We start from the raw sequence: 22,854 nt of genomic DNA, 5'->3' as shown, positions 1-22,854 counted from the left end.
GGGCTCTCGTTCTAACGCTGAACTAGAATTTAAAATTAAGTCTTTTTTTCAGTCCCACAAGAAGTCCGCATTGCTCATTTCTTTCCTTTCTGCACAAAAGCACAGGCACACTCTCAGTGCCTGAAGACCTCACTGGGGAAAAAGAAAATAAAGATATAACCCTCTCTGCTACCATTTTTTTTCTCCTTTGTCCCCAGCCATCCATTTGAATGTAAGTGTTACACTATGCCTCACATCTGTAAGAAAACCTTATAATAGTATCTCAATTAAAAAAAAAAAACACTCAGAGGTACCTCTTGAAAAAGATTAACGAGCAAATTGGAAGCAGATCAATTGAAAGTACAGGATAGATATTTAATTCTCCCAAGGACTTTCCTACTCACGCTTATTATACAGGCAGACATTCACACGCATATGTGCAATGCTATAATGCGAACAAGAGCACAGCAGTTAGAGCAGAGCAGCACAAACACAGGCTACAGCAAATAAGAACAAACCCAAATGCAGCAGCTACCACAGGTGCAGAAACAAAGCAAGAAAAACTGCTTGGCTCCAGAAGGCCTCCAGCAGGCCAGAATGTCCACCAAGATACCCTCACCCCCACTGCCAACCCTCAAATGAGTTCTGGGAAGGGGTGGATTCTGGCTCCATCCCTTGCTGTCACTCAGTGGCATTAAATGCACCTGAGCTCCCCTGCCTTGGCCCTGCCTTCCCACCAGGTGCTCAATCACTGTTTCAAGCCCTGACTTAGCATTTCTGGTATAGTAGGAAATGAAAACTTGCTTTCAAATTGTAACAAAGGGAAACCTGCACTGAGATCATTGATGGGAAAGCATTATGTTACAGAGCGTCAGTTTAATGGATCATGAGCGATCATGAAACATTGTTAAAATGGAAATGGAAAGTGTAAAAAAAAAAAAAAAGAAAAGTTTGATTCTTCACTTCATTTGGCATTTTCAGCTCCCTGCGTATAAAATGGCTGTGGTACTTCTGGTATTCATTGTCTGTGGATGGCAATAACGAGAGATTGCAGTGGTTGCTACAAGTCAAACGTTCACAATGAAAAGACAGCCCTTTGTAGCACGTTCTTACAGAGAGAAGAGCAGCTAGAGCTTAATTAATATATGCATAAATATACGCACTAACATGTATGTATATATACAGTGCCCAATACAACACTGAGCTTAGCTAGCATCTTTTCAAAGGTACTGTGGTATATATATAACTAGATAACAGCAATATGCAAGGGCTGCTCCAGAAGTTGGCCCGTGGTGGATGTTGGTGGTATGACAGAAGAACCTTCCCACCAGTATTCCGTGACACTTTGCTGCCATGTGACAGATGGCAGCAGGGCAGTCTGACAAAATGGCACCTGATATGGAATGGTGTATGAAGCAAAGGTGTGTCATTCAATTCCGTCATGGTTTGAAACCACCTCCCCTTTTCCAGGCCCTGGACAACAGACCCTGCGAAAGAAAAGAGTCCGTCCCCTGCTTTCTTATCACCTCCCTATTGATATTGAAAGGCTGCTATCGGGTCTACCCTAAGCCTTCTCCAGGTTGAACAATCCCAGCTTTCAGCCTCATAGAGGAAGGTTCTGTCCCTTGGAACGCTTTTCTGTGGCCCTTCTCTGGATGCCCACCAGCAGGTCCAAGGCTCTCATATTTTCCTGGGTAACTAGCAGTAGAACTAGACGGAATGGCCTCAGGTTGTGCCCGAGGATCACCAGGTATGTGATTGAGTCACTGTCCCTGGAGGTGTTCAAGAAATACGTAGATGTGATAGTAAGGAACATGATTTACTGGGCAACAGTGGTAGTAGGTGGACAGTTGTGCAACTTTATGTGCCACTCATGAGAAGAAGAAATATTTAGTATGGTACATGCTCAGTGAATAAGCTTATTCTTCATCCTCCTCTGATTTTCCTGCTTTTCCAATCCTTTAAGATCTTCCCTCAAGCAGCCCCAGCAGTGTTGTGGATGCAGGGTTGTGCAGTGATGTCAGTCAACTACATGTGCACGAGAGCCCTGAAGTGCAATATGAGCTCATTAAGTGAGGCTCTTGGCTAAATTTCTAGCTGCCCTCAAGGTGTAGAACTGTAGCTGTTTCCTGTGGTGCTAATGTCTCTTTGTTCTTGTACATGTACAGGCCCACTGCTGTAAAACAGGAGGCATTACTTTCAGAGCAGACCTTGCACGCTGGAACTCAGAGAGAGACAAGGTCCAGGATCTCAAAACATGAAGTGAAGTTAGCACTGTGTGGAAAGGGTGTTTGGACTAGGTGACCTCCACGCATTGCTTTCAACCAAAATCTTTTTATCAAGTAATTCCTCTGCAGTCATTCTGAGCTGTTCGTTACAACAAATTCATTCTGGCATTTTAGGCAACAGTTAATAATTGTTATGGACACAACCCAGTTCTAATCACCTGAAGGACTGGGCAATTCTGTTCTTTTAGCTGAGGGCTTATAATACTGGTGAATATGTGTACAAAATCCTGCTTTGAAAGTAAGTTTGGACTTTTGAGCAGAACTTAATGGTTGCAGAATCCTCCCTGTCTGAACTGGACGCCAGGAAATCTTCAGTTTGCTTGAGGAGGAGCAGCATGCTGTTCTGGAAGCTGGAGCCTCAGCTAATGATTCAACAGAGATTTCATGAGATTAAACTGTCAGTTAGCCAGGCTGGATCTTGAGGATGCTGCGGGTAGGGATGCTTCAAGCACGTGTGGAAAGGTGTCCTCTGAGCTCTGGCACAGTCCCTGTTCCGTGTGCTACAAGAAGCAGGGGTGGATGCAGGGCTGAGTGAGACCCAGGTAACAGGCAGTTGGTACTGTGGAAACATCCAGTTCCTAACCAGGGGAGGTTATCACCTGGCCCTTATGGTGACACCCATAGTGACACTTGCATTCCTGGCTGTAAGAGCAGGTTACTCACCAACTCAGGTTAATGGCTAACCCTAGGGCAGCTTCTGCAGAAGGTGGAAGTTCAGCCCACTATAGGGACTGCGTGGATTCCTTGGGGGGGGGGGTGAGACCCTGCCCTGCAAACTGGGTGGCAATTAGGGAAGGAAGCATCATGAATAGGGGCCACCATCCAGTGACTGGTGCTGGGAACCCTGCACTCAAACCCTGCCCCTGGCCAAAGATGTGCTCCTGGGTGCTGAGCTGCTGCTTAGCCCTGCAGGTAAGAAGGAACTGCAGTGAGATGGGGTGATGGGAGAGGTCTGGATCTTGTCAGAGGCAGGAAGAGGCTGCATCCTGCTATGGCAAGCATCCTTGTAGCTCTTGCCAGGGTGTGCTGGAAAGAGAGAGGACAGCAGGAGTAGTGCTGTACCCATGCAAGGTGTTGGGCATGGGGGTGGTGGCACTGGGTGCCATGGAATGTTGTGACCATGTGCCCTTTCCCTTCTGCAGCATCTTGCCATGCAGGCTTCCCTGCTCTGCATTTTCCATCTGTTACTGCTACCTGCCCTGTCTGAGGAGCAGCTCCGCACTCCAGCTGCCAGTGTGCTGCTGGCACGCAGCCTCTTCGCCTGTGGCATCTCCACATTGTTGCAGACCACCCTGGGAAGTCGGTGAGCAAAGGGAGTGATGCTGGGCCAGGGCATGGCTCTGCACCCTCTGAGCCTGGGTTTGGATAGGTTTGGATGGAGGTAGGAAGGGGCACAAGGGCTGGGTTTTCCAAAATGACCCCTTGCCCTACATCATGGAACAGACTGTCCCCTCCCTGCCACTGCTGAATCCTTCTCTCACCTCTCCCTCCAGCGTATTGCTGTGTTTTGCAGCTCCTGGCTGCCTTGCTCCAGCATCGTGCACAGCTATCATTGTCAACACTGATGTAGGGGTGAACATGTTCTTTTGGGGTGTGTCCAGAGGCTTTGCCAAGTGCTGTCACTCAGGATGTGTTAAGGCATATTTGGTATATGGGGATCTCACATCTTCCTACCCTTCAGGTCCTAGAGTTTTGAGAGATCTCAAAGCCCCTTTTTCCCCCTAACCTGCCCTTGCTGTTCCCCTCCCCAGGCTGCCACTGGTTCAAATCCCATCATTCGAGTACCTGGTCCCTGCCTTGGTGCTGAGCTCCCACTTGTCCCTTGGAGTCAGTGAAGATGGGAATGGTAAGTGCAGCCCTGGAACCTCTCCCCTGTATCCTGTTGGATCCTGGGCCATGCCAGCGCATCTGGGTAGTGGTGAGGGATAGTAAAGGGTCCTGCTGGCTGGCTCCTCTGGTGATGGAACGCAGAACCCTGGGTACCCTGCTCACTTCTGGCTACGAAGACAATGTGTCTGGGGCCACAAATGAATGATTTGTGGCTTATATCATGCCCAGAGCCAGGAGCAGTGCTTTCTGGGATGTGCTTGCTGTGCCCTTCTCCAGCCAGCAGTCCTATGTTGCATGCCTTCAGACCCGATGTTCTACAAGCTTCACCCCAGGTGGGCTCAATGCCTGTGAGTCTCGCATCCTTCCAAAATTCCCTTCCAGGCATGGCTGTGGCCACCATGTGCCCTGAACCACACTGCACCATCATGGAGAGCAGAACGGCCTCGTTGCGAGAGGTGGGTGCTCCTTTAGTGCTGCTGTTGCTATCTGTGCCCCTCAGCCCCTGTCCCACCTCTGCCATAGCTCTCCAGGGAATTGCACAAGGAGGTGTGCAGAAGTAGGGGGAATGATTCTGTACATGTGTTCCCCTGGGCTTGGGGTGAGCACAGGGCCGGAGCACAGGGAACAAATGTTCATTTGGGGGTGACTGGGAAGGATTGGGATGCTCTCTGTGTATTCCATTCTTTCCCCTGCAGGTGTCTGGGGCTGTGCTGATCTCTGGGCTGGTCCAGCTGGTCCTGGGAGCAGTGGGTGTGTGCGGCTGGGCAGTGCAACGCTGTGGGCCCATGGTCCTAGCCCCCAGCCTCTCTATCATCGGGCTGTCTGCCTACAAGGAGGCTGCTTTCTTCTGCTCTGCCAACTGGGGTGTAGCGCTGCTGTACGTCAGTCTGGGAGCCAAGCTTGTGTGCAGCCCTGTGTGCTTCCCTGCCATAGGGACGGGAAAGAGGTGTCCCCATGGTGCCAGGCACACGTTTGGGGCCCCGTATCTGTGATGCTGCATGGTGCTGTCTTGTGCCTCTTCCCAGGCTCATGCTCCTCACCATCACCTTCTCCCAGCACCTGGGATCCTGCCGCCTGCCCTTCTGTGCCTGGCCCTATGCCCCAGGGGTCTCCATGGAGCCATCTGTCCCCACCTTGCGCACCCTCTCGGTACCACTGTTCACACACTGCTCAGCGTGCTTCACGTGGGCTAATCTGGGGTCCTGGTAGGGTTAAGGGGAACTTGGTGGTCCTGGGGTGGAGTTGGCTGCTGGGGGCAGAAGAAGTGGGTGAGTCCTGGGGCAGCACCAGGGCCATGGAAGTGTTGGAGACCTATGCAAGAAGGTTCTTGGGGCAGCACCGGGGGCCATAGGAGCACTGGGGACATAAGAAAGAGGGTGCTTGGGGCAGTACAGCTTGGGGTGCTCCCTGCGGGCTAAGGGGAGATGTGGCAGAGAAGTGACGGGGTGGTGGCACAATAAGCAGGGTTACAGCCAAGGAGAGCAAGCAGGAGGCCCTCTCCTCAGGTTTGCGCTACCTTACAGGTCCTCCTCCCATTCGCTGTTGTCTGCACCATCTGTTCTATCGTCCACCATTTCCATGTCTCCTGGGACTTGTCAGATCTTGCGACAGCACAGCTTTCCTGGGTCAACAGCACCCTTCACACCCCATGGCTTCAACTGCCCTATGCAGGTGGGGTTGCAGGGCTGTGTGTGGCTGTCACCCCTTGGCAATGTCACTTGTCCCCTCTCCTCTGCTGCAGGCGAGTGGCCGCTACTCACCCTCCGGGCGCTGGCAGTGGGCATCGCTATGGCCTTCGGCTGCAGCATTAACTCTGTGGGCTGCTACGTGCTCGGTGGGAGGCTGCTGAGAGCCCCCCAGCCGCCTCCCCACACCTGCAATCGAGGGCTGTGCTGCGAGGGGCTGGGCAGCCTGCTGGCAGGGCTGCTGGGTTCTGCAGGGGGCACGGCTGCCAGCATCGCCAATGCCTGTGCCGGTGGCCTCACACAGGTGCAACTGGGGGGAGACTGGTGAGGGTGGGAGCACGGAGGGTGTGGGGAACCTACTGCTGCGGTACTGGGCTCTGGCTGCTGGAAACAAAGGGCTGAATGGCAAGTCTGCATGACAGGGTGGTTCTCCTCATCCCCCCCTTCCTTCTTGATGCTAGGATGGCTCTCGCCTCTCAGTGCAACTCAATGCATTGGCGTGTGTGATGCTGGGCATGTCCCCAAGGCTGGTGGGATTCTTCGCTCACATCCCTCTGGCAGTTCATGGTTGGTGTTTTCTCCTCCCCCTGTGCTGCAAAGCAGCAATGTGTGCCCACATCCTGCAAGATTCCTGCCCCATGCAGGTGGTATGCTCTGCGTCACCTATGCTGTGGCCGTGGGCACGGGGATCTCGTACTTTCAGTATGCAGACATTGACTCTGGCAGGAACATCTTCATCGTCGGCTTTACCATGTTCATGGCACTGCTGGTGCCACGGTGGCTCAATGTGTCTCCAGCTCGCCTGGTCACAGGTAGTGGGGATGTTCCGTGGGCATGGCAAAACCTCAGTCCCGTGGCATGGCAGCTACCTGTTCCTGCTGTCATGGGAGGCTGATCTTATGGCAGTTTCTGCCTCTTTCCTGCTGCTGGCTTGAGACATTTCAGGTCGAGTCCTGTCACTCCAGGCTGGGTTCCCTTGGACCTCCTCTTCCTCTCCCTGCTCGTGATGCCTGTCTTTTTAACTGGCTTCTTGTCCTTCTTTCTGGAGAACACAGTCTCAGGTAAGGGGATGCTCTGGATGCTGCAGTGTGGCCCCGTGAGTCCCTGTTCTCTGGACCTGGCTGCGGAGTGCAAGGGGTCAGTGCTCCCATCACCCTGGTTGCAGGCACTCTGGAGGAGAGAGGTCTGCCTGCTGACAGGGTGCAGCAGAAACCTGGGACAAGTTCTGGTCAGCCCTTGAGAGAGGCGAGCAAAGCCAGCCCTGTGTATGGGCTCCCAACCAGGCTGAGGAGGCTGCTGCCCTCTTCTTGCAAAGCCTTCCCCTGCTGCTTCCTCTGCCCAGGAAGAGAGGATGAAAAGGAGGAAGAAGAGGATGGTGGCCGAGAAGCTGAGGAGGGGATGGCTGCTGCAGGGGAAGGGACACACCTGCTCCTGAAGCCTGGAACAGGGGAGATGCAGGCAGACAGGCAGCCAAGCCAAGCAGAGATTCTTGCATGGCACACAGGGGCCTGAACAGGTAGGGACTCCTCATGGGGGACATAAACCAGCCCTCCAAGGCAGCTTGCAAGCCTCTCCTCCTCGCTTCTCAAACCTTCATGGGCAGAAGGCAGAAGGGACCTGCCCTTTCACACTCATTGTGGACCTCATTTCCCTGCTTCGGAAGGGAGTTATAAAAACTTTCAACCACCTCTGTGCTTGGGCTTTCTTTTCTGGACAGGATTTGTCTGGGAGGTGCCAGTCTATGACTGTGCCTGCAGAGAACACAACCATACCATGCTTTGCTGCAGCTGGTTAGGTGGGTGCCCCTAAACCCCATCTTCACCCCTTGGGTGCTATCACCTCCCACCTGCTGGGGCAGGGCTCGATGCTTTGGGTAGCCCAAAAGAGCTGTAGGTACCAGCCTTTCTGTATTGGCAATGTATAAAGGCAAGAAATGATGCCCAGGAGTGAGATACTGTCCCTTGTCTAGCAGTGCCAGAGTGCTGGGCTTCACACGGTGGATAAGCGTTTTGCTGTTCATCTCCCATGGCAGCAAAAAGGCACAGGGATCCTCTGAGGAGCTGTCTGGTTACACTAGCAGCAGTGAGGTCTGCATCAGCTAAGCTCCGGTTGCAGCATTCACAGATCAGAGTTCAGGAGCATGGCCCTCACTCCCAGTGCTGCCTCCACCAGTTTGAACTGGTTCGTGACAGCCCAGCTGGGGAGGGATCCCTGCAGTTCCAGTGCACTGCAAACAAGGACAGAAGGTATTGGGCTGGGAGGACATGGGAGCCGGACTACCGGAGTGTTATCACCAGGCTGGGTTACAGTACCAGGCTGTGGTTCCTCCTAGACTGGTCCCAAGGGGCACCATGATACTCAGGAGCACCCAAAGTTGGCTTCAGGGAGGGAAGGGAGTGTGGGTGCAGCTTCCCAAGGGCCAGCCGTTTTGCTGTCTCATACGTGCATGCGGAGGGCATGCAGAGCAGGGACTCACTCAGGCAGCATCCTGTGTCCCAAACTCTTGCACTACAGCTCTTCCTGCACCTAATTTGGCCATGCACCCCACACTCTCCTGCAGCTCAAGGCCATATTTTAGCCATGCAAATCTTCTGGGACTACTTCCCCTGTGCACTGCACCCTGAACCTAGCTGCTGGGTGGGGACCTGCAACCTTGCTGTGCCCCAGAGCACCCCAGAAGAGCAGCGTCATGAGTACATGCCCCCATGGACACCCCCACAGTAGCTGGGGTGAGCAGTGAGCCCAAGGCTGCCGTAGGCCATCTGCCAGCACTGTGATGCAGGCAAGACTTCCCCCACATCCCAAACGCTTGCACCAAATTGTTTCCCCGTGCTGGTGACGTGTGGCACTGCACATCCCAGTGTGCACCGGTCCCTTTGCGCAGCACGGAAGAGAACAGCATGCTGGGAGCCGTAGTCTGGCCCTCACCTCCGGCCTGGCTGCTGCAAAGCCGGCTGCCCGCAGCCTTGGGCTGCCCACTGCTCTGCTCCTTGGGTAATTGCACCCACAGAGCCCCATCCTGCTGGGCAAGGCACCTGGGCACCTGCCTGATGGGCAGAGGGTGCCTGTGCAGAGCCGGGCTGGGATCTGCCCCGTGCCGGTCCCAGCAGAGCTGTGCGCCCACGCAGGGGTGCGTGGAGCTGCCTGAGCAGCTTCACCCTGGACATCACAGAGGGGCTATGTGGGACCAAGGGTCTCTGTGAAGTTGTCCCACAGAGCTTTGCCGGGGACGAGGCAGAGACCTGTTTGTTCTCTTGCAGATGGAGTGCTCCGAGGAGCTGGAGAGCAGGCTCCTGACCCAGCCTTGGGCTTCTGTTTGCTTTGACGAGTCCACTTTTATTGCCAAAGCTTGCTTTGGGGATACAGGCTACATGCTGCTGATCTCCGACCTCAGTGGTGTCTGGTACGAGAGTGCTGACGCGGAGGCTGTGGGGCAAAGGTCCAAGGTGAGTGTCTGGAGAGTCCAGGGACTTCTGATCGTCCTCGTGCCAGCTGATGTCCCAGCACAAACTACTGGGTGACACAGCAGCTGGCGGGGTGCAACAGCAAGGCTGGGATACAAACACCCACCTGAGCAGTCCTGCTGCTGCTGTGCTCCCCGCTTCCTGGGTAGGTTGGGGTGGGGGAACGTCATGGGGATGGGATTCACAGCCTAAGGGTGGCTTTTCCCAGCACTGGGATGCATGCACAACAGCGATCTGTCTCAATGCATGCTGGGGTTCTCGCTCGTTTTGCTCCCAGAAACACCACCTGAGGTGGAAGAGACCTCAGGGCTGAGACCTCAGCCTCAGGGCTGAGCAGAGCTACCCAGAGCCGACCCCGGACGGCCCTCCCTTGCTTTTCCCCAGGAGCTGAACAAGCGGCTGACGGCCCAGGTCTCCTCGGTCTTGCAGCGCCTGCACGGCCTCCTGAGCCCCGCGCTGGCAGGGCAGCCGCACGCCGCCACCTCGTTCTCCTGCCAGCGCCCGGCCGGCGGGCTCAGCCTGCGCGTGAGGAGCGAGCTCTCGGGGCTGCCCTTCTACTGGGACTTCCGCTGCCACCCCGCTCCCGTGGCGACGGTGAGGCGGACCGCGTCGGGGCGGTGCGGGGCTGCGGGTGCGGGCGGGCTGTGGGGCACCAGAGGGCGCCCTGCGCTCGCTCTAAGGCTCGTGGTACCGGCCTCGCTGACAGCCCCGAGTCCGGGCGGAGGAGGTGCGGAGCGTTCTCCCTGCGCTCTGCGGCGTGGCCGGGCTGAGGGTTTGCGTGCCCAGGGCTCTGCCGTGGGGAGCTGCAGCCTCTTCTGGTCTCTTTTTCCTCCAGCTGTGTTTGGACGCCCGAGATCCTTCTGATTTTTCACCTAGTGTAGCCGTTTTCCTGTATAGCAGCGCACAGATCCATGGGGAGGGTCTGGGTGGGCCCACCGAGGGCTGGGGGCACAGGGTGGGCTCTCCGTATCCTGCTCTGCCCCCCAGGTGGCACAAGGAGCACGGCCGCTGTACCCTGTCCCCACTGGGCTCCCGCACGTGCTGCAGCTCCCAGCTGTGAAGTGGCAAGGATAGGGTGGAGGGATGCGCCGTGCAGCATCCTTGCTCCCTTCTCCTTGCTCACATCTTAGGCCCATCCTAGGTGTGCCGTCACCTTGTGCGTCCCCTGATAGGGATGAGCCTGGCTTTGCAGCACCAGGTGCAAGAGCTGACCTCTCTGCTGCTCCGAAAGGATGCTGAGATTGAAGACTACAGGGAGAGCGGGGCCACTCTGAGCAGAGGTGAGGAGGCTCAAACAGCGAGCTGGCATGCTCTGTTCCCCCTGGCTATCACCCAGCTACACTTGCGTTTCATGTTCAGCCGCTCCAGCAGCAAGACGGTAGCTGGGAGGCTGGGGAGAAGCCCCTTGGGGACAGTGAGGGGAGGAACAGCCCTTGACTGGTAGCTGGAAGACTTGGGGAGTCGCCAAGGGGCTCTCCGCTTTGCTGAGAGCACACTGGCTGCTCCCCAGGAGCCTGTGCTGAGGCCAGCCGGGGCTGGTCCTGGAGCCGAGTCCGGTTCCTTCCTGCGGAGCTCTTGGAGAGCAACCAGTAGCTCCCGGCTTGACTGTGGTGGAAGTGCAGCTGTGTGCATGGGCCCCTGTCCAGCATGCAGCCTGGTGTGGAAGATAGGAAGGTGGAAGCCCCCAGGGGAGGACATGGGTTAGGTCCTGCTGAGGGGACTCTTGAAGGGTGCTCTCTGTCCCTGAGAGTGCCTGAATGCATTCAATCTGCCCAGCCAGCTGTGCTCACCTGCCTTGTTCTACAGAGCTTGGAGGAGCTGGAAAACCTGGTTGGGGTCCAGGCAGTGATACTGGTGGGTTTCCCTTGCATTGCTCAGCATACCTGAGCAAAGCTGCCAAGTACTTCTTCAGGCAACACCTTTGCAACGATGAGAGAAAAATTAGTGTAGAGTGAGGTATAATGGGGATTTGTCCCTGTCCTGCAACACGAGGACACGGTCGGATTCACCCCCAGAAAAGCAGCTGGAGATGAGCAGCTCCTGATCCCCTGGGTGCATCGCTGAACAACGTGCAGACTGGAGCAGTGCTTCCAAGATTCTTCACATGTGGACAAGTCATAGCATCTCCACAGACCCCAATCTGGGCTGTTCTTGAAGCTGGGGTAAAGCATCAAAATGTAATGGACACCTCTTCCTAGGGGAGAAACCAGCCCATGGGCTGCTGCAGAGGAGCACCTGCACCTTCGGGTAGCTGAAGGATGTGTCCCCAGAGCAAGGACCTGCTAGGTGGTGTGGCTGGCTCAGGGGATGACTGCTGTTCCCCTGGAAGCCGCAGTCCCAACAGGCAGGAGAATGTGAAGCTGGGCTGGGAGATCCGTCTGTCCCCTCTCTGACTGATTCCTGCTCCCCCTTGCAGATCGCCTGCGAACAGAGCCCTTCCAGGAGGAGACATTCCTGCAGAACTTCATGGCTGAGGTAAGGAATGGTGCCAGTCCTCCTTCTTCATCCAACCGAGGTGTTGTGAGGAGCGAAAAACAGAGGCCCCAGTTTGTGGTCTGCTGGGCTGGATGGAGAGCCCTGGTAGGGATGGCTGGACTTGGCTAGAGAGGGGTAATGCTCACTGTGCTCTCATGTGTCCCTCCTTGAGCCCTTGTGTCTGATCTGAAGGACAATCTGGGCTGGGGACGTGTCTTCCATTGGAGATATGGCACTGTGTTTTGTTACCCTCTCACCGCTGCCTGGCTGCTGGAATTGCCAAGGCTGTGAGCCGAGCTGGCTGCTCTGAGAACACCTTCCTGTGGACCTGAAAGCCTGATGTTGACAGCAGGCAGAGAGCAGATGAATGAGGAGATGCCTTCTGTTCTGTTTGGTTCATCTTCGGCTTTTAGGAGTGGCTTTGCAGTGGTTGATTGTGCAGCTTGTTCTTAGTGTCATGCCCACCCCTCACCCCATGGCACGCTTGGCTCTGAAATCAGATACGTGTTTTGGAGAAAGTGAAGTTGGAAGCAGAAGCTTTCCTCTGCTCCCTTTTTATCACAGAAGCACTAAAATGGTTCGAAGCAATGTGGAAATGTCAGAAATTATTTGATACCGATGAGCGCAAAGAGACTCCGGAGCTTTTGCTTGCCAGCTGTGCAGGAGTGGGGAGCAGTAGCAGGGGACCCAGGTATCAGCTAGGAACACAGAGTGTGGTGTCACACATGCTGCATAGAGAGGATGTTGCTCTGTGGGACACGTGCTGATGTTCTTGTACAGAGGGCTATACGCCATCTGCAGAGCTTCTAAAAATTAGAGGCGATCCTCCTTTACATAGGAGGCATTGCATCCAGCACAGGCAGCTTTCGTTTCCCCCTGGTTATGATGGATAGAGACGAATTCATTGCTGGACTGAAACTTAGAGGTTGCTTAGGGACCGATGATCATGACCAGATTACATTCACCCTGGGCAAAGAAAGGACATTCCTAAACAGTAATTTATATCCTTCATGCTCTGAAAGGGCTAATTTCCCAAAGCAAGGGGAAATTATGAGTGAAATCAGCTAGGAGGAAGCATTTAGATAGAAAAATGTGAATGAAAATTGTGAGCTCTTTCAGAAGAATCTCAGAAGCCAAAAAAACCACAATTCCACAATCAAGAAAGAGGGCAGCGCTGGCTGAAAGCCCGTTCTGGTTCAGCGGCAAAGTGAAGGCAGCAATTAGAAATAAAAGAGCAGTTTATAACAAATGGGAGAGCAGGAGTAGATAGCAATCCATATAAATTAGAAATTATGAAGTGTAGAAAATGGGTAACAGAAGCTAAAGACATCAGGGAAAAATCATGGCGAAGGACAGAAGGAAAAGATTTTATTTAGTGCGTTAGGAGAAAACCCCAAAGTCTCAGCGACGGGCTGAGCTTGTTAGTAGGTGGAGGTGGTAAAATGATTGATAGTGAAGCAGACACGGCAGAAGTGCTGGACAAAAGTTTCCGTGCTGCTGCTGGAAGGATGCAGGTGGACGTGCCGGTACTGGGAGAAGATGAAGTATGTCTCTGTCCAAGGGATGGATTCACAACATCTGCTAAAGATGAATGTGGGGTGGAAGCTTGGGGTCTATGCTCTAGGGCATGGGAGAAGCTGCTCGGTGGTGCTGGAAGGCTGCTTGTGCAGGAGGGGAGCTGCTCACTTTCTCTGTGCAATTCCATGGAAAATTCCCACTGTGAATTTTACAGAATCTCTACCAGGATTTCTCAACCCTTTTCCCAGGCGGAGCATTCTTTGGGCTTTTAGCCTTCTGCTGCAGAGAAGCTGTTAAAGACTTCTGCATACCTCTGTGTCTTTTCATTTCTACTGCATCCTTTTGGAGAGGTGGCACCAGGGCTGCATGTACCTGGGAGGGATTCACCCCAAGGAGCACCATGATATTTGCTGCTGTTTTTTCTCTTGTTCCCTCATCACTCTTGATTTCCTTTTGCCCTTCTGGCTGTGAGGCTGGAGTTTCCAGACACCTCATGGCATCAGCAGGGCATCTCCTTGGCAGGAGCTGCTGCAGTGTTCTGCTCAGGGAATGTGAGGCTAATTGGAGTAGTTTAAACAATCTAGTTATCTCTGCATAATTTGCAGGTATTTCAGCACTGTGTAGCATTGTAGTAGGAGCAGCAAGAGGTGCAGGAGGGGCAGAGGGTCCCTCTGGGCACACTGCAGGATGCTGGGAATGCTGCCACCAGCTCCCATGCCTGGGTTGTAAAAAAGATACTGGGCAATCAATGCGGAGTCACAGGAATTAATTGAGGGCTAGAGAGAGCTTGGCATTGAGCGACTTGGAAGGCAAGAGCTCTGTCTAGCTTATCAGAAAGAAAATTGAGAGGTGCCTCGATTGCAGTGCATGAGGGTCTTTACAAGGGGAAGATGCTGGTTAGCAAAGGGCTCCCTTTAATCTAGCAAAGAGCAGTAGGATGTGAGCCAGGCACAGGGAGTCAGAGCCAGGCGATTCCCAGCTAGGACAAAGGCACATGGTTTTGCTCCTGAGGGTGATTAACAACTGGGATATGTTCCCAAGGGCAGTGGTTGAGTCTCCATCTCTTGATGTCTCCAAAAGCGGGCTGGGAGCCTGCTGGGAAGCAAACCAAGATGCTGGGCTCAGTATTGGGCTGTGCGTGGTTAAACATCAGTGGCTGAAAGGTCAAATGGAGAGCTCTGATGGTCCCTTGTGCAGTGGGACTGTAGACTGCAGATGTTTAATGAGGAGGGCAGCATGATGGGGTGCGGGGCCGCAGGATGCAGGAATGCACTCCATAGCTTTGCCTGTGTCAGCCTTGAAGCCTCAACTTCCCAAACTGGTGCATGCCCCATGGAGAGGAAAGGACCTGCCAGCCCCAAGGGCAGAGTTGCACGGGAGCACACTGCTAAGCATGCCTTTTCACAGGGCTCTGAGGCCAGGGTGTTGTAACTAATCGCAGGGAGTTTTCCAGCAAAGCCCTGGGAATATTTATACGTTTAGGAAACGACGCTTTCACACACGCAGTTTTTGGCAAGTGTTCACTGCTTAGCAGCTGCCTGCACTCAGGCAGAGCTAAGGGAGAGCAACGGCCACGCGTACGGCGAGGTGAAGGCAGCAGCTTTTATTGGCAAGCCCAGGGGCTCAAATGGGGAGGGGGAAAAGTGAGCAGCTGCAGGGCTGAGCACCTTGGGGCTGTTGGTCCAGGGGCACACATCTACAGCAGGCACTGCTGCAGAGCCCCATGGTGATGAGGGTCATTTCTCCTGCACTGGCCCAGCCACAGAGCAGTCAAAACCACTGGGATAAACTCACAGATACGATCAGTTCAAATATAGCCCCTGCGCCCCAGGATGCTTCACCCTGCATATTTTTATCTCCTGTGGCCGGTGAGCGCTGGGGTGGATGCTCCGCACCTCCGGCTGCCCTGTGCACTTGGCTTGTGGTGCAGGGCCCCGGCAAACAGGACGTGGAGGGTTCACCGGTTGACCTGGCCCAGCGAGGAGGAGGATGTGCCATCAAAACAAGCAATGCTGGAGAGGAAGATAAACAAACACCAGCTTCCAGTGTGGCCCCGGCTGAGGGCAAGTGGGAGCTCTGGGCTGGGGCTGGTGGGGCGGCAGGGCTGACGTCAGGGAGTGAGGGGGTCAGAGCCCCATCCCATTGTTCTGCAGCAGGGCTGGGACAGGGCCAGGCCTCTGTCCCCATCCCACAGGGCACAGGGGCATGCGGGCAGGTGGAGGGCTCTCCCTGAGGTTGCTGGCTCTCACCTGCCTGGTGCCAGCACGTGCAGCCAGCCACCTGCCCAAGCTCTGCTTGCCCACACCATTCTGCCTCTCCCTTTTAGTGGGTGCTAAAAATCAGCCTTGGGATGGGAGCTGCTTCTGGCTGCCCATGGGTGACGCTGGCTATGTGTTGGGGAGGGCAGGGACCATGTCCATCCTGCAAACCCAGCCCGCTGTGGCAGGGTGGCAGAAGAGGAAACAGCCTTTTGGCTCCTTCTGATGACGCATGGTTTTAATTAGTGCAAGGTAGCTGTGGCTTTGCAGCTGCCTCTGGGCCAGTGGCACGGGCGTGATGTGGGGCACACAAGGTCTGTGGCACAGGGTGATGCTGCACGTGCTCATCTGTACTGGGCTCCATCTGCATGGCACCGGGAAGGGCCACAGTTCTGCGCTAGCAGGGACAAGCCATGGGTCCTCATGGCAGGGTGGAGGTCAGGGCAGATGGGGAACATGGGGCTGGCTCTTGGGGATGCCTGGCTGGAAGGAGCAAGCCCACATATGCATCCAGGCCTCAGAGGTGCACTCATCATTGAGCAAAAGCACACGTGTGCGTGCCGGCACTGACGCGTGCATTGGGCAGAACGCAGCATCCCATTTCTGTACGCTACACTCATTTCTGTGCACCCGTCTGCAGGTTGTGGGGAGAGGGGCAGTTTGGGGTGAGTGTGGGTACCCACTGCTGCATGGGGGCTGACCGCTGCGTGGGCGCCAGGCCCGCCCCGTGTGTTTGCCACTGAGGCGCGTGGCGGGCGCAGTGTGGCTTTATTTATTTATTTGCTCAGGCACCACCAGGTGAGGGGGGCCCTGACTGGGCCGCGCTTTCTGGGCCGCCGCCGGCAACCACAGGCCGCTTACACAAGCGGTGAGTCAGTGGAGCTGCACACTGCTAAAACCAGACTTGGCATGGGCACTGCGGGACAGCGGGCTGCCCGAAATAGCGCCCAGACCGTGGGCAAGGAACAAACCCCCTCTGGCACAGCTGGGGCCTTGCTGGCTGCCTGCCTGCTGACTGTGATTGCTCCATCACGGCAGCCCATCCTGCCCTGTTAGGGCTAAGGATGCACCCTGTAGGGTGCCTGCTGCAGTGTGGGGCTGGTAGCCTGACCCCAGTGGCTGTGGCTGCGTCCAGCCACAGTCCTTGCACTGCGTGACCTGGAGAGCATGTGACACAAGCTGGGCACAGGCAGCCCGTGTCACCTGGAGACTTTTTTGGGGATAGAATTTTGGGCTTGGTCATTATGACGATTCTCCCTGGATTGTGGCATAATCCATGGAGATGCACCAGTGTGCATGTACAGGGATGTACAGGCACAAACAGGGAGCCCTTCTTTGCATATGAGGGCTTTCTCATCCACTCTGTGCCATGCCATGCTATACTGTGCTTTGCCATACAATGCTATGTCACGCCATGCCATGCTGTACCGTCATGGTGTGCCATGTCATGCCATGCCATGCTATGTTGTGCCTTGTGATGCTACGCTATGCCATGCTGGGCCATGACACACTGTGCTGTACTCTGCCATGCTGTGTCATGCAATTCTATGTCATGCAGTGCCACATGGTGCCATGCTGTGCCAGGATACTGTGCCATGTTTTGGTTGTTACTACACCCAAGCAGAGGGGTGTCACAGGCATTCTGGCAGCAGGGCCCAGAGCCCCTCTGGTGCAGCAGTGGCCCCAGCCCATGCATGGGCATCGACCACGCAGGGGATGATTGATCTTGCGTCAGTAAGCAGTGGTTTGAGTCAGTGCCAGGCCTCAGCTCAAATGGCGGCATTGAAGGGGGAGAGCTCCTTCCCCCTCCGGAAAGCAGAGCAACTGCAGGGCCTTGTGAGGGGCAATCTTGCTGCCCTGACAGCCCCCGGCCCCACTCTCTTGGGCTGGGGCTCTCATCCCCATGGTTTACACACTGCTCCCAGCTCTGCAACCGAGCCTGGCCTGAACTGTATTGGGAGCAGAGGAGAGAAAAGAGTGGGTGAGAGGACAGTGCATTGGTGTCGTCTGCTCCTCTCCTCTGTGCAGGGCAGTGCCTTTCCCAGCCCTGCAGCTTGGGATGTGGCAGTGGCTCCTGTGAGCAAAGGGGTTTCTGGGGAGGAGAACAAGATGAATTGTGACAGGGCCATTAGGAACTGCTCTGTGTCAGTGTAGGATGTGGCAGCTTCTCCGTCCCCTGTGCTGGGTCTGGATGAGAATATTACTTTCCTGTCATTTTGGTCCTTGCTCCCTGCCTGCCCATGCAGGCATAGGCTCCATCCAGCTGTGCGCATCTGGGCTGGCTGCTGCACACCCAGGGGCACATCCTGCCCCCCAGGCGCACGCCCCGGCAAAGCCATAGCATTCCTGAGGCCGCCTGCTCCCTCTCGGCTCGGACCTTTGTGTACTATTTATCTGTGTGAGGAAACAGAGCCATTCATGTATTTCTCTGCCTATTTATACCTCTCCCTTTCCGTATTTAGTGTGTGCGCAGGCAGAGGGGGCAGCGTGCGCCGGGGCGACTGATGTTCTTGGCTCCAGTGCTGGCTGGAATTTCGTCCTGGAATGTCTCCTGAACCGCTCTGAAAACACGAATAAATCTCTGTGTGTTGTGTGCATGTGTGTACACAAATATATAGACAACTTATAGACACTGAGCCCTACGGGGGCATTTTTGAGTTTTGCTATTTAAAGACACAAGTAGTTATAGGGCTCTCAGCGAGCCCAACACCTCTGTATCAAAGGGATGCAGGGCGTTTTGCTAGCGGCCTGGTGTTTGGGAGATATATGGCCCTTGCCCTGCCCTCCCTGGGGAGCTGAAGCAGTGGCCAGCTCCAGTTCCCCTAGTGCAGGCTGTGGTGCCTTCAGCGTATTAGGGAGAGGGTTTGGGGGTACTTTTGTGTCTAGGGCTTTTAGAGGGCCAGGTGTTGTCTCTCCACCACGGTGCTCATGGCTGCCTGGGAAAGATGAGGGGCAAAACAGGCATTGGGTACCAGGTCCTGATGGGTGCTTGTCTGAGCATCTTCTCGGGAAGCACTGGAGTAGCTGGTACTCACAACTGCCAAGAAAAGGCAGTGAAAAGGAGAAGAAGGAGGAAATAGAAACTAGGTGTCAGGAATTGGGCACTATTCCCCAAGTGGGATACTGAGGGCAACTCCTGGGGATGTGCTGACGGCTGCCTTGCTGGGGATGCTGGGTGAAGCCCTGGCCAGGACCAGCAACTCAGAGGGCTTCCCACCCCCAGGGGTGACAATGGGAAGGATGCTGAGGCTGAGCTGGGCAGACAGAAGAGGATCAGGCCCTGTATGGCACCCATGACACAGCAAGAGAAGGGGCATGGCAAAGCCAGGTGATGTGGGAGTGGGCATGTGTTTCAGTCCAGCTCAGGGCAGCGCCAGCTTTTTGTGACCTGGGTGCTGAAAAACCTGATATTTCAGGCTCAAAATGCCCATGTTTGGTCTCTGGCCAAAGAAGATGTGTTTGTGGGTGGGGGAAATTTGAGCAAATTCCTGCTGTGAGCACAGCACGTGTGCGCGCGCGTGCGGGTGTGCGTAAAGGGGAAATACAGTTTTCCTTTTTAAAAAAGCACCACTTATTTTTATACAGAACTCCAGAAGGACTGAATGTGGAAACTTGGCCTGTCAGCAGCTGTCACAGGGGAGCAGGTCCCTGCCTGAGTTTGGGGGGAAACCACAGCTGGGTGTTAATGGGACTGTTAATGAATTAATGTTGGCTGCCGTGTGCTAGGGGGGAGCGCACAGCCCTTCCTGGTACACGTGCTGAAGCCTGGCTATGGCTCACGCATAGGATGGCTGCACTTTTCCAGAAAGCTCCAGCTCTGAAGCCGCTTGCTTGGCCAGGTGGGGCTCTCCTTGTGCACCTTAGCTCCTCCAGTGCTCTATATTATGGAGCTTCCTGCAGCAGCGCTGCCTGTCTGCAGCCAGATGTGGGGTTAATTCTCTTACTGTCTCCCCCAGAGTGTGGAGGAGTGCTCACATAGATGTGCATAGGGGTGCAGTGAAGCTTAAGCGCCATAACCTGGTTAGACTAAAAATGGGGAGAAAACAGACAGGACCTGGGAAAGAAAGAGCAAATTCTTTTTCGTGGAGATCTTCACTCTTCTCCAAGGACATCTCCGCTCTTCGCTGTGGACATTTCCTTTCTTCTCCATGGGCGTCTCCTGCTGCTTTTGACTTCAGGCTGTGTGGGTGACATCCCAGCCATGGAGAAGCCCATGGCATCTCCTAAGAATTCCACCTCTGGTACCAGTTAGCAATTGAGAGCATGAGTCAAGAGGAAGAGTGACCACGGCATGGGAGTAATTACGATATCAAGGAAGGGCTGGCCGTGGCAAGGAAGGAAAGACCACACCAAGGAAGATGGTCATGCTGAGGAAGTAATGACCATGCTATAGTAGGGTTGACCATGCCCAGTAAGGAACTGTAGGGTGGAAAGGATGCTGCTATGGATAGAGACATAGAGTGAGACTGAATTAGTGGGCCCTGCTGGGAGGAAGGCTGGAGGAGCCCAAGCATGGATCTGGATGGGCTCTGCCTGCCCCATCCTTGGCCCCAGAAGATCCCAAAGCCCAGCCTGGAGGGGCTCTGAGGCTCCTCTGTGCTTGGCCACAGCTCCCAGGGCCCGGCCTGGCTTTTGCGGGGCTCAGAGCCCTTCCCAAACCCATCCCAGACAGACGGATATCCCAAAACCCACTGGCCACAGAGCCCGTCCCAGGGGCCCCTGCTCTTGGTCCCCCTATGTGAATGGGGTGGTGTGCGTGTGCCCAGACTGTCCTCTTCTGTGACTGTACAGTACACACGGCTAAATATATGTCTGTGCAGATACAGGAATCCAGAGGGACCGAGTGATGCTCCCTTTCTATACCTCTTTTCATGGGGAGAGCTAATGAGATTCATGTCATTAAAGGGCTGATGTTTTGTGGGATGGGAGCCTTTTAAACGGGATGTGTCCTGGCTTAGTCATGGCAAATATTTACCAAAAAAAAAAAAAAAAAAAAAGAGGAAAAAAAAAAAAAAAAAAAAGGGACATACCATATAAAATTAGAGTTCTGAAAATAGTATTTAGAGCAAGTGAGAGAGAGGAACCTAAACCAGAAAATACAGCCCAGTCTGTTCAGGAGTCAGGGGAAAAAGAGAGAGAAGAAAAAAAAAAAAGCCAGAGATAAAACGAGAGAAACCTCGGCAGTAAAAACAGCATCTTGGTAAATAGACTATTAAAAAAATTCTGACCTGCTTTATGGCTTTCTTGGCTGCCGTTCAGCTGCGCTGCCCTGCCGGCACGGAGAGAAGGTAGCGGGGCCGGCGTCTGTGTGGATGCTCAGAGCCCCGGGACGCGGCTCCCCCCGCGAGCAGCCATGGGGCGTTAAATTTAGCCACATAATGATGGCCCTGACGAGGCAGCCTTTTGTAGCCACGCTGTAATTACTGCCTGGCTTATAAATTTCATTTTTCTTATTATGTTTCCTCCTCCTCCTCTGCTGGGGAAGGGGAAGGGGGGCTCCCATACCCCTATCCAACCCACAGCTCTCTGGGGAGTGGGGGTACGGCTGCAAGGGATGAGGGGACGGCTGCTGAGCCCCGTGCTGCTCCCTGCATGGGCAGGGGGCTCACCCCACCTTTGGGACTGGGGAGAGCGGTGAGCTAAGCTGGCCCAGGCAGGGTCCCCATGGCACAAAGCACGGTGTCCTGGTCTCTCTGGGACTGAGAGAGGTGGAAAGGGCCAAGGCTGGCTCTGTCCCCATCATCCTGTGGCCACAGCGCTGGGATGGGGCAGGGGGACAGAGATGGTGCAAACGGGGGACAGTTTCAGACCGGGCAAGAACGTGCCAGAAAAGGTCTGGTTCCCCTCTTGTTTTCCCAAAACAAAGGAAGCAGCCTTGCATTGCTGGAAGTCGCGTGCTCAGGCTGCGCTGCCTTGTTATCATCCGATAACCTGACGACCCAGGAGCTGCCCTGCTCCTCACCCGCCGGGATCGCACTACGGGATGCGAACAGCTTCCGCATTAGCTGCCCTTTGCAAGGATCTGCTTTCCGCTCTCTGGGCCGGGGGACGAGGGGGGGCTGACTGTGTGACAGCTCCGGTCCTGAGCAGTGCAGGTGAGAGTGGAGGGCAGCAGCGGTGAAAGGGCAGAAAGGATACAGGTGGCCTGGTGTGCACGGGTGTTGCCATCCCATAGCAGATTTGGGGTTCTGCTGTGCCTTGCTTTGCCCTTTGTATCTTCACTGTTGTCAGGGCAGTTGGTGCTGCGAGAAAAGGACAGTCAGAGCTCTGTGGCCAGATGGGGTTGCTGGGCATGGTGGGCAGCGTGTGGGGTGGGGACCCTGGGAACGTGGTGATGCGTTTGAAGCTGGAAGTCTTGCCAAGTGCCGAAGAGCTGGGAGCAGAGCTGGCACTGCCTGCTCTCTTTTTCATCTCTCCATCTTCAGCCTAGCAGTGCAACAGTGCTGAGGCACCACGGGGACCCCAGTGGAACTGGTGACTGGGGTGACGTGTCCATCACAGCGGGGAGCTGTCTGGGGAAGAGTGCCCTTGGTACAACAGAGCATGGGGGACATATGGGACTTGTCCCACGAGCTGTGCCCAGAGGACCACCTCCTACCAGAGCAGCCACTTTCTTGTTCCTCACGCTATAAGGGCTCTGTTCAGAGCCAGGATGACCCTAGGCAACCTCCATCCCTCACTCAAGCGCCCATTTCAAGGCAGGTGAAACAATACTAAATCAACTCCTTTGAAGCCTCTCGGCCCACAGCCCCACGGACGTGCCACTCTCCCTTTCCCCCATCAGCTGTGGGCATGCCGGGGGCTTGGCGTCAGGCGCAGGGATTCAGCACCAAGGTGGTCGCGGGAGCCCTTGGGGCTGCGGAATGGCTTGGGAGCCCGGCTGGGGACTAGGAGACAAAGTGCCCTTTCAGCCCTGGAAAGATGCGTGTGTGTGTGTGTGCATGGAGGTGAATGCCCTCAGCCCTGGGGAGAGCAGAGAGCTGGCTGTGTGCAGCCTGTGGAGCAGCCCTGCACGTGTGCCGCTCCCGTGTGTGCCTTTCCGTCCCGGTGGATTTATGTACGTCATGCGTGCGCCTTACTCATCAGGGTGTTTTTCTTTCCTTGTTCTTGGGTCTTCCCCCCTCCCACCCCCACGATGCATCTATAATTCTTATAGTTTTTATCCCTTTATTTTTATTTTGGAAATCACCGGTTTTGGAAGTCCTTAGGAAAATAAACGGTATTTTTAGAGTGTGTCTGCCAGGCTGCTGATCCTGCCTGCCCTATTCGTCGCTTATTCACTATTTGTTTAAACTTTCATTCTCCCCCACTGCTGCATCCCGGTGATGGGGTGCAGAGCAGTGGGCACACGCGGGGC

At 54.9% G+C, this 22,854-nt stretch overlaps 2 protein-coding genes across 2 annotated transcripts in view; both read left to right on the top strand.

The window, feature by feature from the left end:
• Positions 1–3,068: 3,068 nt before the first annotated feature.
• SLC23A3 (solute carrier family 23 member 3) lies at positions 3,069–7,294 on the top strand (the record flags this gene model as incomplete). Its single annotated transcript, XM_079538747.1, has 12 exons — positions 3,069–3,179; positions 3,410–3,570; positions 4,019–4,113; positions 4,479–4,552; positions 4,793–4,974; positions 5,123–5,246; positions 5,621–5,768; positions 5,839–6,086; positions 6,244–6,349; positions 6,427–6,594; positions 6,748–6,843; positions 6,948–7,294. Exons 1-12 carry the CDS (start codon positions 3,072–3,074, stop codon positions 7,292–7,294), a joined length of 1,857 nt encoding a protein of 618 aa, XP_079394873.1. The 5' UTR covers positions 3,069–3,071.
• A 1,748-nt stretch (positions 7,295–9,042) lies between these two features.
• The window catches only part of NHEJ1 (non-homologous end joining factor 1), a gene marked incomplete at both ends in the record, with an annotated part of 30,466 nt that continues 16,654 nt past the window's right edge, over positions 9,043–22,854 (top strand). The window contains 4 exons of the mRNA XM_079539305.1: positions 9,043–9,228; positions 9,631–9,840; positions 10,388–10,526; positions 11,663–11,721. Coding sequence (XP_079395431.1) covers positions 9,043–9,228; positions 9,631–9,840; positions 10,388–10,526; positions 11,663–11,721 — 594 coding nt within the window. The remainder of the gene's footprint in view (positions 9,229–9,630; positions 9,841–10,387; positions 10,527–11,662; positions 11,722–22,854) is intronic.

Source organism: Tetrao urogallus (assembly GCF_951394365.1).
Source record: "Tetrao urogallus genome assembly, chromosome: 8".
Classification (NCBI taxonomy): domain Eukaryota; kingdom Metazoa; phylum Chordata; class Aves; order Galliformes; family Phasianidae; genus Tetrao; species Tetrao urogallus.
The sequence above is the reverse complement of the archived record's forward strand: the minus strand, read 5'-3'. Positions and strand labels throughout refer to the sequence as shown.